General features: G+C 39.1%; 1 protein-coding gene across 14 annotated transcripts in view; it reads left to right on the top strand.

Moving 5' to 3' along the window:
• ptprfa (protein tyrosine phosphatase receptor type Fa) overlaps positions 1-16067 on the top strand; it is a 221680-nt gene that overhangs the window by 51796 nt on the left and 153817 nt on the right. For 13 of the 14 annotated variants that reach the window (XM_040129782.1, XM_040129780.1, XM_040129779.1 and 10 more), the window contains exons 3-4: positions 5890-6078; positions 14266-14376. In XM_040129782.1, coding sequence (XP_039985716.1) covers positions 5890-6078; positions 14266-14376 — 300 coding nt within the window. The remainder of the gene's footprint in view (positions 1-5889; positions 6079-14265; positions 14377-16067) is intronic. The other variant, XM_040129776.1, reaches the window with a different exon arrangement.

Here is a 16067-nt window from a genome sequence, read left to right as displayed (position 1 = left end):
CTACAAAAAGCATTTACAAGCTGTGATACATGCCAAAGGTGTGTTACTAAGTAGTGACCATGCAGGGTGCCCAAACTTTTCTTAGGGCCCTTTTCCTCTTTTGTTATTTTGAAACTGTAAAAGATGGAAATAAAAAAGTAATCCTGCTAAAATATTCTAACTTCATGCCTTTTGGAAATCAAGTCATCTTTTACTCACTTAGCTATTCACAGTAACAGACATTTTGACCAGAGGTATGCATACCTTTTCATGCCACTGTACATGTGCAATATTCTTGTGTACATACATGTGGAATGTTCATGTGTACATGAGCAATGTTCGTTTGTTGTGCAATATCTGTGGTGGTGACAGTTTAACTGTGTATGGTGTATGGTTGTGAGTCTCAGTCAGTGGAGGTAGGAGATACTGGGTAATGTGGCATTGTGGAGTCTGATTGCTCTACATACCCTCGACATGACTTTCAACTCTAAAACAGAGGTGACTCCTGAATGCACATGTACCTGTGACTGACTTTTGTCACATCAGCCAGCCAAGAACACATAAAGCTTAAATGAGACAACGTTGAAATTACCAGGAATCACATTTCTCTGCTTTTGGTAAAGGCTACTCTTTATCCCACACCTCAACCTAATCCCAAACCAGTCTGCCCAGTGATCACAGAGACCAAACTAATATCAACCCTCTATTAAACTCCCAGTAAGACAGCAAACAAGTTGACCCCCAAATGTCAAAGTAACATTGCATTACTGGGATTAGGAACTGTAATGTAATCACTGAATTTCAAATTGTGATCTTTTACAGTACTCGGTACTTACTGGTACATTCAGTATCAGCATCTTTGTGACATGCCAGATGTGTTAATTAACAACATTCCCTTATTATGTTGTAGTAAATGTAATCCAGGCAGCATCACGTTAACTTCAAAGCATATTAACTGTTGCAGATTAGTTGTATATAAACTTAATTTCTAGGAAGCAACGTTGAAAATATATTCGAAACACAAGGAAGAACCCTTTCAAGGAACATAAATATTCAGATTATGGAATTTCCCCGCTTATGGGTTCGTAAATTCCTGTAGTGGAAAGGATTGTTAGGCATCTCTTCAGAATCATCTAGCTACTCTTATTTTAACGCTGTTCAATGAATACATCTCCTGGAATCTATATGCACTGGCAAGTAGCCTAATACTGACAACACAGGCAAATATAGCTTTGAAAGTGATCAAGCACAGTGCAAAGACACCAATCCACAGTTTATTACATCTGTTTACAAACCGATTTGTTTGGCAGCGTAAAGTTTTTGGCAGCAAAATGTTCTGGGGAATGTTTTTTGTCTTAGCCTAAGTTGGACAAGTGCCCCCTCAGTCAGCCTCATGCCTTCCGGTATCCCAACAGTCACTCTGCACATGTGCCCCTTTTTGATTTTTACTCCTGTGCACCCCGGTGCCGGCTGAGAGCACTGGTCTCATTTGCTTACTGTGCGGAGAGATGAGGAGGTTTGTTGAGGTTGGGAGCCTCCCACTAGCTTTCAGCCAGCATGGCTGTCACCTCTCCTATGTTCCCTGGAGTTGAATTTTTTATCTATCACCATGGGATCTTTCCTCCCCCCATCGCAGCAGTGTGGCACGGGGAGTTTGTCACACTGCATGCTGCATTTGTGAAAAACTTGTGTCATTGTTCTTTTGAGGGGAGCGTTGTTTTACTCCACTACATGGGAAAAAAGAAAATTGACATTGAAATACCAGTTATCATTACATAGAACACTGAAAATGTAAAGGCTAATTGAAAATCCTGAAATGGAAGAGCTTAAATGAAAATAACCGAAATGGAAAAGCTCTGTATGAAAATGGATAATGATCTATCTACAATGAAATGGACAATTTGAAGGGTCTGAAAATTTGACATCATGTTAGGGTCTGTTTTAATAAGACAGATGCTGTTGGGTTTGTTGTTGCCTAACTGATATGGATGGCATTGGTGATTTTACTGAGTATGCCGGCTTCCCTGTGGGTTGGTCATGGAGCTCTTTGGTAGTCAGTCTCCCCCTGATCTCTACAAGCTGCCTCTGTGCCCAAAAACTCTCCACCCCACCTACCCCTCTTCAGGTCACGCCTCCTCATTTACATAGGAGTAAAAAATACAAATAGTAAATAATAAATGCAACAGGCAGGGAAGAAAGCCAAAACCACAGGTTTTTTAAAAGATGCTTTCTTTTTCCTCTCCATTAGATTTTTCTATCTGTGCTCTTCCATGTAAATTTTGATGACCATTTTGATCATTGTGGTCATTATCCAGTCATCAGTCATTATTTTCTGTTGCCATTTTCACCACATTTAAGCTTTTGAGCATTTGCATTTAAGCTTTTCCTTTTTCAGTTGCGGCTTCAGCAATTTCACTTTCCATTTTCAGACTTCATGTCACTCTGTGTGCTATAAAAAAAAGGCTGACTATGACTACGACTATGCAGACTGTCCCCCCACGACAAAATCAGTCACTGTAGCGACAAACAACATGTTAAAGTTGAAGTGACAAAGCTTTGTAGTGGCTTTAGTAGTTATAAATCTTGTCCATCTGGAGCCAAAGAGGAAGTCAGGTGACATTAACACAGAGTGACAGAGTCCACAGACGGAGGAGGTCGAATTGGATGGATGACTCAAAGACCGCTGTTTCTCTTTCCTGCTGTTTCTCGTGATCCCCTAACCTTAATGATGTACTTATTTGAATATAGTTTGGAGGACTATATCTTTGCCTAAATTTAACCAAGTGCTTTTAGTTGCATAAATATAGCCATACCACAATCCTACTTTAATTGCAGTGTGTGGATGTTTTTGTTTGTGACAATATTTCAGTATACAAACACTTTCTATTGGTAATGCTGTTACTTATTGAAAAAAGAGTGAGGCAGACAATGATCCTCTTTCTGTAAGGAAGTGCCATGGAGATTAAACAAGCACAGTAAAACTAATCTTTGAAAATCCTCTCTGTTGTGTTATCAAGCTTAGATTTTTAAAACGGTAACTTTATTCTTGTCATTATGATATTTTATTTGAACATATATATTAAATATTGGAAATGGCCTGACGATTCTCCCATCGATATCCTTTGAAGTATCATATAGATGTAAGGATTAATGGGGATGTATTCACCTACAACTACCTGGCTGACTTCAATAAACAACTCATCAAGTGAAAGTTTTCAAGTTAATCTAAATGTACGTATAAAAAACGCCCCCCCATACTTTGACAAGTGTCTAGTGGATAAAATTTATTGGCTGAATATCAAATATCATGCAGTCATTTTCTTCAGTATTCCCCATGGTTGTAGCAGAGGCTAATCATGTCCTTGTAGCCATGTAATCATTACCATCATTTCTAATGATTGCAGTCATTTCTAGAAATGAGTTCGAAATGTCTCAGTCACCTTTGTGAGTAGATGATAAAACAACTATTCCCAGCTGTCATCTCATTACATCTGACAGCAGCCTGCAGTTCTGTGAGGCTGCTAGGGATCACAACTCTCCTCAACACTGACAGTCTTCAGGTGCATTCTGCCCCAAACACATGTACTGTATTTATCAAACAGATATACCAGACTGAAGATGCAGTTTGCAGTGTCATTTGTGCTGTTGTTTGTTTGTCCACCTCTCTCCTTATTACATATGCACTGAGAGGAGGATTTGGCAGATAATAGGAGGAGAAATGTTAACAGAGATTGATTATGCAAAATTCCCCAGCTCTGAAAATCAGGCTTAAAAAATAAGAATTTACAAAGATTACAAGAGCTACAAGAAAGGGTGTAGTGGAGAAAAAAATGTGCATTAAATATACCGTGCTCTTATTTTCAGAGACAGACATTATAAAGAGAAATTAAGCAATTTGGCTATTAATAATGACAACAACATGTAATTACTGAAATGCAATGCAAACAGATAATGGATGGATGTTGTGGTTTGTGTTCATCAAACTTGAATTTGATCTTGACCATCAGTGAGCTGTTAGCCTGTTAGCTTGTGTACTTTCACTAGACTGGCTGCTGCTGTTTGGCTGATAGTTAGAAAGCTTTTAGTGCCTGATAGTGTTAATATTTATTTTGTATACTGATTTAAATACTTTATTATCCCCAGGTCTTTTCATATTTCTACTGCTGTCATGATACATCATATACTATTTATACAATGAGGATGGTAGATTTTTGTTTTTGTTTTGATTTTTATTCACTGAAAAAAATAATACACTGATCGCATAACAAAAATTATCACTTTAAGCAAAGTAAAAAACTTAATGATTCTATAATTTGCAGTTGTATACAATAGTTTGGGCACCCCTGGGCGAATAACATATTGTATTCATTTTCAAAGGGAAAAGGGGGTACTTACAACCCCTGCAGCGTATAGGCATTAAAAATGAGCCTCTCTTCAAATGTTAATGAGCTGTTACTTTTTATTTCATTAACGTTAAAAAAAAATTGTTTTAAATTAAACAGTAATTGTGTTATGTGCAAAGGTTTGGGTCCCCTATTAAGTCAGCCTCTTTTTTCACTTACACCATCTTGACTGACTCCACTTCATTTGCATCCTGAATTTGTTGATATTCAGTGGAATCCATTCCCCCTCTATCTGTGCAGTGTCTCCTGTGCCACTGGCTGCCACACAACCCCAAAGTATAATATTTAACCCGCATGCTTAACAGTTGGCTAAGGGGAAGTTACTAAGTACTGACTTAGTAACTTAGTAGGTGTCCTAAAACTCAATTTATCAGTTGATGAAATGAAATGTACCAGTGCATTAACAATTGAAGATTTTTTTAATGTCTGTTTGCTGAAGGGGTTCTATTTACTTCTTTTCACTTCAAAAATCAGCAAAATATTTAATTTGTCCATTGGTGCCCAGACTTTTGCATGCAACTGTATTTGCTGATGTAGCCTACAACTCACTCTTGAAGCATAAATTGCATCACTTCCACTCAGTACCAACACATCCTATTAACCCTGTGCTCTTGACCTCATGGCCTCAAAGGTGAGGAACGCCCTGTACTCAAAATACCCTGAAAACTTCAAAGTTTAATATACTTAGAGATCTTAATCGAACTTCCCAACACCAGTGTCACACGGTTTACGTGTTTGTGTTTATACCCTCGCCTTAATTTGGGGAGCCTTCCACAGCTAGTAAATTCGTGCAGAGTGACATGTACCTTTAAAGGGCTAGGGATCTGTTTGGGACAAGGCCAGAGTCTGGGGCAGAACAGTACAGTGAGACAATGCACATACAGTCTACATCGTGTAAAATACATCTAATATGTGAATTCTCTACACCTGTAAATGCCACATATTAGGGTGTTTTGTTTTTTTTAACATTAATACACCTAAACATGAATCTGTGCCCTTACATATTGGATGTAACAGTTACAAATAAATCATGTATAAGGTATGAGAGGGAAGGAGAAGTGTTAACCCTCTAGCTGTTGCTTTGTCTGTTCTCAGCTGAATAGAAAGAGGTTTGAAAACGGATTTTCAGCACATGATTTTATTAAGTTTCAGCCATAATTTGGCAGGATTGGCATTTGACCACACTAAACATTTAAGATTATGGGAGCATGGTAGGGGCTTCTCTCTGTCAGAATACATTTCTCTCGGGGTGAAATTGCTCACCCTCGCTCTCGTTCACACAGATTCATGACGAGAAATTCCATTTAACGATTAGTCATGCAGTGGCCCAGAAATATTTACGTTACAGCTAGATTTTACTATGTTTGAATTTCATGTGGGGAACCTCACAAGCTCAAGGCTGTGGGAGGAGCATTGAAATCTCACACCAAAGGGTCTTAAATGTCATCACCCACTTATGCCCAGCTGTCAGAGTGCCAATGTTTGTTTGTCTCTGTCTTTGTCACAGAAGACCAGATCCCGCATGGTTTCCCTACCATAGACATGGGGCCCCAGCTCAAGGTTGTGGAGAGAACCCGTACTGCTACGATGCTGTGTGCAGCCAGTGGCAACCCTGACCCAGAGATCTACTGGTTCAAAGATTTCCTACCTGTGGACATCAGCAGCAGCAACGGACGCATTAAGCAGCTGCGTTCAGGTAAAGCAATCATTTCAACATGGTTACACAAAGGTCTCAGTTCAGCAGTCCAGATGTTGGTGGCTCAGAAAACTGACTTTTGATAATCTTGTGAAACTAAAAAAAAGGCACGGGTGGAATTGGGGTGAGATTTGGAGGAAGCCACACATCATGATAATAACTGTATATGCATAATATAACACTGATATGTGAAGCCTGCCAGTTCTGTCTGGAAGACAGTCATCTGTATTTACAGTAACAAGGGTCGGATATTTTTGATACCAAGTAAAAAGAGTCCATAGATTCAAATATCAAAAACTGTCAAGTATTGAATCAAATGTCTGGTCAACTCAAGTTTTGTTGAAAAAAAAAGATATTTAGTTTAAATGACATAAAACAGAGAAGCAGCAAGTCGTCACATTTGAGAAGGTGGGACCAAATGATGTTTGGCAATTCTTTTGATGAATGGTTTGAAGAATTGAGCGATCATGTTGTCAATTAAGTTTTTTTTTTTATCATTTAATCAGCTAATTATTTATATATCTCAAAGTAAGTTATCAAAAAAGCTTATCACCGCTGAAATTCAGGGAGTGTATCAGCATTAGTATTAAAACATTTCAAACTGTACCCAGCCCTAGGAGTCATACAGTCAGTGCTGAAAAATACTTTATCCTGCCTGAGAATATGATATCAAGCAGTCATTTTTCATTATTAGGTATGCCTTGGAAAAAAGGCAAAGGTAGCAAAGAAATTTTAAGAAATCATGGCAACAACACATATGAAACACGTATGTTTTTATGCTATATATGAGAACATACACTCAGGTTGAGGAGTATCAATGCACAAAAAAGAGATTACATCACATCCATCAAAATAAATTTTGAAAGGGTGATATCTGAAGGCGGACATTGCTTCCAATGTTCAGAAAGCAAAATATACTGAAAGCTTATGGAAATAAATGTTCCCTACTTTAAGCGGAACATCATAGATTTCAGTAATTACCTGAGCAACCCCCGTTTGGGAGTATTGGCGTGCAACACAGTGGTGAATATTAAAGCACAGGCAGCCATGTGAAGCAGCTCTTTGAGGAGTTGGGCAGCATCCAGAGGAGCAGATAGGACATCTTTCTCCACAAAACCTGCCCCAGCAGGTAGCAGCAGAGCTGGATCACTGCTGGTTGAATAACCAAGCTCCACACAACCTGTCAGCTGCCTTTTCTCTCACTTTCTGTGAGAAAATAGAAATGTTTGCTTTTTGCCACAAACCACAAGCTCCTACACAACACTGGGATGGCTTTCCAGGGCCACACTTTCTTGTCAGCCCTTGCAGCAAGGGTAAGAAGCAGATTTCCCATCACTGTGGGCCCGGGCCCCTCCTGTGGTTGCTCTCCTTTTAACATAGGCAGAGAGGAAAGGCTGAGAGCCAGGCTCTAGGAAATCACTTGCTTTGAAGTCCACTCCAAGGATTTTCCCAAGTTACAGTCAAGACCTAAGGTAAGGACAAACATGCCATGTATTATTAAACAAACAGCTTGGCAGTTTGTTTCAATTTGGCTGATAGGGCCCTGTCGTTACGTGCAGTCCCACAGCAGCCAAGCACAGATGGCCGACTTCCTTTAATAAAAAAAATCACTTATCCTGTGCAACACAAGACCAGTGAGATATATAGCTCTGTGTAAAGTCAGGACTTCACATTATTCAATTTATATGTTCCAATAGAATTCATTAAAGAGGAGTCATTAGATTTGCTCATGAATTAGTTAGTCCTATCAAATGACTTTGATCTATTAACACTAATAGTTTCATTTTTGAGTTTGAGACCTTTGCTCTCTTTTAGAAAAAGGGAAAAAGTGTCCTGTAAGGCCTCCTCTGGTGCCCTAAAACTCCACTTTGTCTGCCAATAATTGCAACCAAAGATTGCCCATGGAGGAGTGAGGTGACCCTGGCCAGCAACTGACTCTCGAGATGCTCGACCAATGAGCACTGCTGAGTGACTGCTGGTCCTAGGATCGGATTGGCCAAGGGGATTGGGAGAGAAGAGGATTAGTGTGTCCTGAGAATGTTGACCTCAGTATGTGACTTTCCACTTTTTGATACACCTTATGAACCAAATAATTTCTGTCACATTAGCATAATATTCTTTAATTAGGTCTAGGACTTAGAATGTGTGAACATATACTGTAAAGTGTTAGTTCCACCTAGAAAGCTTTGACAGTGGAACAATTTCTGTCCGTAATCTAAACCATGTTAGATGGGTTAGCTCTGGATGTTGGGCTCATAGTGAGTATAGTCTGTATGGAAAGGACAAATGAGAAACCAGAGCTGGATGAATCTCTGATGTAATGGCGTTATGGTTTTCCAGTACATTATAATGAAAAAAGTGTTGGCAAGGAAGGAAACTGTGTGAATCTTTCAAAGCTCCTCCACAACCATAGAAAACATTATACAACTGTTTTCGCAGGCTGAGTACTACTCCCCATGGCAAGAAAACTGATAGCGATGTATAAAATCAATAGCCATCAGATTTCCATGTGATGGGATTTTGTTTTGATTTCATTACTACTCCTTGGAAAGGGCAAAATGGACAAGAGCTGGAAGCAACTGGTGCATCTGGCACCATACACCATCAGTTTAATCCAGTGACTCGTGCAAAGTGGCTATGATGTTCTCAACTGAAATATGAAGACTGCCAATCCAAGGCTACATCCTGTTTTGATGGACACTACTACAGAAAAAAATCCTTCCAGTCCAGACATTGTGAAAATATAATAAAGTCCTATTATTTTTCACAATGAACCCCAAAATCTGTCATGACACCCTGATTTCATGCTCAAGTGGCGTGGGTTTCATCTAGCTGTCAAACAGCTATGAGGGAAAGTCATGGCAGGTCTCAGTACTGCCCGGCCCTCTGAAAGCTGCTGATGTCCCCTTCATCAGACCCGAGGGGACACACAGCTTCTAGGGCCTCCCCCTTCTGCTATCTCTCACCACCTATCTGAAATTCTTGTGTTCTGTGTTTCTACTGACTCAAGAGAAGCTTGGTTTATTATCCAGATGTCTGGAATCTGCATAGTAACCATCCCTCTCTCTTCCGTTTGCTGCGTATGAGCTGATATGCCCTAATTGCCCCAGTTACTAATGATTCCTTATACCAGAGATCTGCAAGATTAGAAATGCTACCACTGTCTTACTAAAATGAATAGTACTAGGGCTGAACGATTCATTATTTTTACAGAGGTGAAAGGTTAATTGGTGACCCTGAATTATCCATAGATTTAGTGACAAATTCAGCAAACCTACTGAGCTGTATCCTAGACTCAGCTAAAGATGGTGTTGTTGAAGGAAACCCACTTGGTATAGCTTGGATGTTTGAAAAGCATTTTTTTTAAATGCAAAAACACCAAAAGAGTGGTGTTCACATCACCTTACATCAATGTTCGTTGGTTCCGGAAGTGTTTTTCGCCATTCTCTATTTCCATTTTGATTTTTTTATTCAGTATCCACAATGTTACCTAACATGAAAACATTGAACTCTTCTGGATAATATTACGATCCTTTAGGCTTCTGATATGGCTACAGGCTTTAATTATTTCAACTTTGTTTCTGACAATTCACAGTTTTTCCATCAGTTTGTGGACAGCTTTAAATACTGCAATATCTACGAGGCTCCGCAGCTGTTGCTGTGGAGATGAAGTTAGCCAGAGGTGTGAATGAGAGCGGTGGGGAATTCAAAACACTTTATCTATGCAGTTGAGAACAAACATGTTGCTGAATTTATCCTGAAATCAAAAGTGGATTGATTTAAGCTGCCGGTTGTATTGTTAATTTTCTCAGCACCGTAATCCTGAGCTTCCACTCTCCCTTAGTGGTGAATGGAACAGAATTTTAAGCTCAGTACCTGGATGTCTCTTATTAACTTCTCCTGACAGCAGTGTTTCCCTAACCTTAACCAAGTGCTATGAGTTGCTAAACATAACCATAGAAAAGTTTAATAATGTTGTATTCAATAAAAGTGGATATTATACTGTAAGATCGGATATACTGACTGGTTAGAACTTAGGGAGGACCCCCACAACGAGCAAATGTATTATTTTATGTGATAACACATAGAAAGGTTTGGTATAATTGTAACTTTCCTTAAAACTTTTTTGTATACTTAACTTATAGAAAATAATAGGATTAAAATTGCTAGGACAATATTGGTTGCAATTAGATATTTTCCTCAAATCGTTCAGCCCTAAATATTGCACAGGGAAAATGCTGGCAAATGATTAGATGACCCCAAAAATATGACAACTTTTATAGAAATACATTGTATGCTAATTTTGGAGCCTGATAGTACTCCAGCACTGAAGCAGGCGTGGGGAATATGGAGCTTTATGATCACAACAGGATGCCAGCTCTGTGGAGCAAATAGCCAGGTGCATAATACAAATAAGCACCAAGTGAAAGCAAATACCTAGATTGCACCAATGACAGACTTTCAATATTATTGAAACTATTTTCTGCTTATCCAGAGCCTGTGGGGAAAATAAGACAAATTTGTACTAAAGAAAACAGTTTTATCAAGAATACATTTTTTGAAATTGGTTTTGGTTGAAAGTAATAATTAAGCTTATTTATTTACCTTTTTCAACATCAAATAATACTTTACATATATATAGATGAGGTTTTTTTTAACTGGGTGAGAACAGCAGTCATTCTTGTAACTGCTATTTTTCCTCTCTTTGCTCTCCTGCCATTCTTGTCTTTCTCTGTTTAACTTTTTCTGTATCTTCTCTTTATACTAATGGTTATCTCTAATCTTATTTGCATTCAAATTACCTCACCAGGTGGTACACCAATCAGAGGTAAGAATGCTGGGTACAAAAATGTCACTCATCATCCTCTCCTCCTTACTGCTTCCTCTTCTCCATCGCCTCCATCCTCCTCCTCCTCCTGTCACCTCAAAGTGTCCCCATTTCCAGCCCTCTGGCCTTTTTTGCCTGCTCCGACACTTTCTCTACCTTCAGCATGTAACCTTTCAGTAGTGTGTAGGGTCTTGGAAGAGACAAATACAAGAGGCAGGTACAAGTCCAACAATCAAAAAGTTATTTCATTAGAAACCAGGGAACATACATTATGTCCGTGTGTTCACATCGAACATGTTTGGTGCAGATTAAGAGTGTTCAACTCAAACTCAGAAAGCGGTTTCTGGTTCAGCTCTAAATTGTAGTCCATCATCACCAGAAGCTGAATTATCTGATTTCTGTTGAATGTTTGATGTTTATCCAACGTTACTAACCATACACATACAGTATCAGTATAGGCCTACAAACACTACAAACCCACACTTTGAAAAGAAGAGCTCACCCTCAAAGTGTGAATTCAGCACTGAGAAATATGTGAAACCTAGTGTATGTTGCATAACAACCCACATTGTTATGAACAGTTTTAAAAGACAAAGTGCTGCTGCAGTAGTATAGAGTATATATTACTGGGGAACTGCTAAAATACAAAAAGTATGTAGATACAAGACACCTATTTTAATTCCCTTTCACTTAAATGTATGAGGGCATAATCTATAATCAAACTCACATTCTGACAAACACACGTTACCATGCTTGCCCAATGTTCTTGCATAATTATATAGATTACCTGTCCAGATCACTTTGTTGACAGTTACCATGATCAGCAGATGGTAGTTTACTGCTTGAATTTCCTCTAAAATCACATTTCTACTCTCCCACAGTCCTGTGGTTTATCTGATTTGGTTTCACGCCACAAAGGAAACACATCAGGGTCAGATTAGAAGTGGACCGAGACCCACATTCTCAGGTGCTCTCAGTCTGTTGTTAGGTCCAGATTTTCACACACAGACAAACCAAGAAAAGCAAGAAACCACCATGATGAACTGCATAAAACATGTTAGGTGTGAAAGCTCCCTAAACCAAATCTATCTCTATGTGTGAACACAGCCTTACAACCCATCAGCTGCTCCACGAAGGTTGCTACCACAAGCGACACGGAAGTCCAACAACGGCAACAGGCTGTTAGTACACTTTGTGTCATTAAGGCGTAAAGGTTTGACCTCTGGAAGTTTTGGAACTAATATTTAGTTTAGGGCTTCATAGTCTCCATCTGTAAGAAGACACACCTTCTGCAGCAGCACTGATAAGCCTTTTTCATGCCAAGAGGTCAGTGCAAATGTCCACGAGCATCCGTTTGCAACTCTCAGGGGAGAATGAAGCATTTTCTCTTAACAGGCCTGAGATAGACAATCATTACAAAATGTAAATGTGGAAATAGAGAAAGAGAGAAAGAGATTCAGTGGCCGCTGTACACTGCAGCAACAGTGTGAGGATTGGTCCACAGTCTCCTGAACTTTGAAAAAAAAAAAAATGCACGGCTTCTTCGTTATCAATTTGACACAGTGTCTTGTAATATATAGGAGAAAGGCTTACCTACATACTGTGTGTGTGTGTGTGTGTGTGTGTGTGTGTGTGTGTGTGTGTGTGTGTGTGTGTGTGTGTGTGTGTGTGTGTGTGTGTGTGAAAGAGAGTTTAAGGACATACACTACATCTCAGGCAGAATGTCTTTGTTGCCTGCATCTCAGATGAAGGTTACGCCTCCTCCTTCTTTGGGCTTGCTGTCTGCACCAGATACATCAGCAATGTTACTGCACACACATTGTTCCAACCTGTTTTTTTTTTTTTTTTCTTAAACTAGCACTTAACATTGTATTACAAACCCATCCCATGCTGCATTTCAGGATTGTAGTCTGAAATATGTACATTTTTAACATTTTAGTTTTCATATTTCTTATTGTCCACTGCAAAACTGCATGATGTATGTTACATTCATAGTCATTATATAATACATAATTGCTAAAGATACATTCATGTTTTTTCTATCTCAAACCTATTAACTGACTCTCTACTGACAACTTAATATGAAATGTTTGTATAAATGCTATTAAGTTTTTATGAAATTTATTTGGAATGACCGGATGTAAATCATGGTTTCAGGTAAGTTACAGTTTATGTTTTACATGTTTTTTCCCCAAAATCAAATCTGCCAACCGCAGCTTTTGGTTTTAGTGTACATAAGGAGTGTTCTGTGCTTTTAGAGAAGTGAAAAGTGGAGTTTAGGGTTATGGAAGAAAGAGAGTATTGAATGGAAACACAAATATAGCACAAGTGTTATACTAAAGGCTTTGACCATTCAAAGCTTTTAAGCTATTGCTGCTAAATTTGGATTTAAACAAACCAGTTGCTTTAGTTAAATCAACATTACATACAAAAATGACAAGTATTCCATGTTTTTCTCTGTGCAGTTTCCTTGTCACATTGGAAGACTGAAAATCAGAAAAACTACTACAAAAATAAAATATTAATAAATATAAATACACAGTAAGTGAATAGAAAAATGTACAATGCCTAAATGAAAGATCTGAGACAATGGGCACTTAGATCAGTCTTTTTCCATCATGCATCATAGGATAAAGCTGATGTTCTTCTAATTGTCAACAAGTTCCATCTGTATCTCAAAATTTTGTGATTTCCATACCCTGTCCTTGGCTATTAAGTTTCTTTAAAAAAGCCAAATAATTTCCAAAAAGACTAACATTCTACAGCCATGCTAGCAGCTGTGAGACTATTTTTAGCTGTGGATTAATATACACTTGGTGTGCTAGTGAGAACTAAGGAAAAAATAAGAAAATACAGTGCCTGTGATCATTGTAATGAATGAGCATGTCACACAGTGCAAGAACTAGAAACATTTAGACTATTGCAAGCCTTATCCTTTGAGCTTCTGCAGTCAGTGGAGAGCAGCTGTTTCACCTGGCTCTGAAACACAGCCTTGTTGCTCTCACGAGATTATCTTTGACAGGGTTAGCGTGACGATAAAACAAACAACGAGCAAGTTGGACAAAAGTCCAGCATAATCTTACACGAGCCTAATAATTTTTGGTCATTGCCATAAATGATCAGAATAGTGTAGCACTCCAAATCCAAATACTTAACACAGAAGAAACATTGGTCCTGATTTCACTTCTTGTATGTATGGAATGAAAACAATACAGGATCTGATTTAGGATCATTTTGGCAAGGAAATGGACAGATAGGTGTGTGCAGGACTAGTGTTAGAGTGTCTGAATCAGGTGTGTGTATTGTTTGAATGTGTGTTGTGCAGACCTGAACTGTAACATTTTGGCCTCCCTCCCCAGGAGCACTTCAGATTGAGAACAGCGAGGAATCAGACCAGGGCAAGTACGAGTGCGTGGCAGTCAACAGTGCCGGGACTCGCTACTCGGCTCCAGCTAACCTTTATGTTCGAGGTAAGATCCCTCTTGACCCCAACCGACCGCTCCCTGCTGCCATTCAGGTCATCACCTCCAGGAGTAAGGTCTATCGTCACCTCCACTGTACCGATGCTCTGCCTCCTGACTCCTAATCAGGAAACTGGCTCCCTGGATTCAACTGCAGTGAAAATCAAACCTGTTATTACCTGTCCAGTCTCTGCTCTCACACTGTCTTCCCTGTGCTTGCTTTCTGTCTGTCTGTATCGTCTTTGTCTCTTGGGGGAAGATTTATGTATTTTGTTCCGCTACCTCCACTGTTAGTTTTCTATGACCTGCCTAACTTCATGTTGATTTGGTTGGGGGGTTGTTGACTTATCAGGGGTGAAGGAGAGGTTGGCTGTGGTTCTGCCTCTTTGTCTTGGGGAGGTGGAGGTTTACGTGTGGAGTCTTGCCAGAAAGAGAAGCTTACACCTTTGCTGTTGTACGTCCCATGTGGGAGAAGACAGGCAGGAAACTCCCTTGAATGTGGGCTCCAGTCGGCTCGATGTGCTACAACAAATGCCAGCAGGGTGAAAGCAAGCCTCGGGGCTTCTCATAAGTAGGTCTTGTCAACAAATAACTCAATTAGCATAAACCCAACATCAGTTTCTCAAAGGCAATTTTCAAAGCATGTGGGTGATTCATTACAGCTTTAGCCTGTTGTTCATTTAACGTTTTCGTTGATAATGCTCTTTGATGTAGTTTAGCTTAAAAAAATTAATTTCAAAGCTTCTGCATGCTAAACACAGTTGCTACCTAATCTTCAGTGCCATTTTACAATATTTACTACTATTTTGGACATTTTCTCATAAATCAGGACAGTTGGGCAACTAGGACCTGGTGTCACAAATCTCCCTATATCCCTTTGTCTTAGCTGTAAAGCATATGAAACACCATACTTAGATAGTCAAAAAACCTTATTTAAAGGATAGGTTTTAGATTTTTTCAAGTCTATCTTAATACAATACTCACATGCCATATGCACAGTGAAAAAGGCCGTACTCACCATGATACAATACCTTCAAAGAGCAATGACACTGCAAGAATTAAGCTGGAAAAAACATTCCAAAAATGAATTCTAGATGTGCGTGTGCGTGCTTTCCCGGAAACCGGAAAATCAATTCTTGACAGTTGGTACTCAAATGCCAGTTTACACAGTACTCATGTTTTCTATAGATCTTTATTGCACAGTTACACAGTTACACAGATACGCAGATCATGGCTGAGGAGAAGCAGTATCTTCCTCAGTTCTTATAGTAATTTGATACAATACACACCAATACCACAACATCGTCCTTAAACTCCTACAGACACATATCCTGTTGTTGTGCAGGTATATATTTTCAACATTCTCAGAGCACACATACACAGGAGGGAGGTTTCAATGCCCTGCAGGTTAAACTCCTTTATAATGAGTTTCATTGAGTTTAGTTTTCCAACAAAAACACTGTAATATCGTGCGGGTTATATGACACACCCATTCAAACTAATAAGGGCACAACCATTTAAGAAAACATATGATTATTACAGGAATTTCCCTCACAATGCAGTGCAGACAGTATTACAGTAAGCTTGGATTTTATAGGTAAGTGATATATACAGTTAATTAAGTTGGTGCAGAAAGATAGCTGGGCAGTGCGGAAGACACGAACAACAAAGTAAAAAATATTGAAACATGCTAAGTATAA

Source organism: Xiphias gladius, chromosome 6 (assembly GCF_016859285.1).
Source record: "Xiphias gladius isolate SHS-SW01 ecotype Sanya breed wild chromosome 6, ASM1685928v1, whole genome shotgun sequence".
Taxonomy (NCBI): domain Eukaryota; kingdom Metazoa; phylum Chordata; class Actinopteri; order Istiophoriformes; family Xiphiidae; genus Xiphias; species Xiphias gladius.
This window is presented reverse-complemented; position numbering and strand designations above follow the sequence as displayed.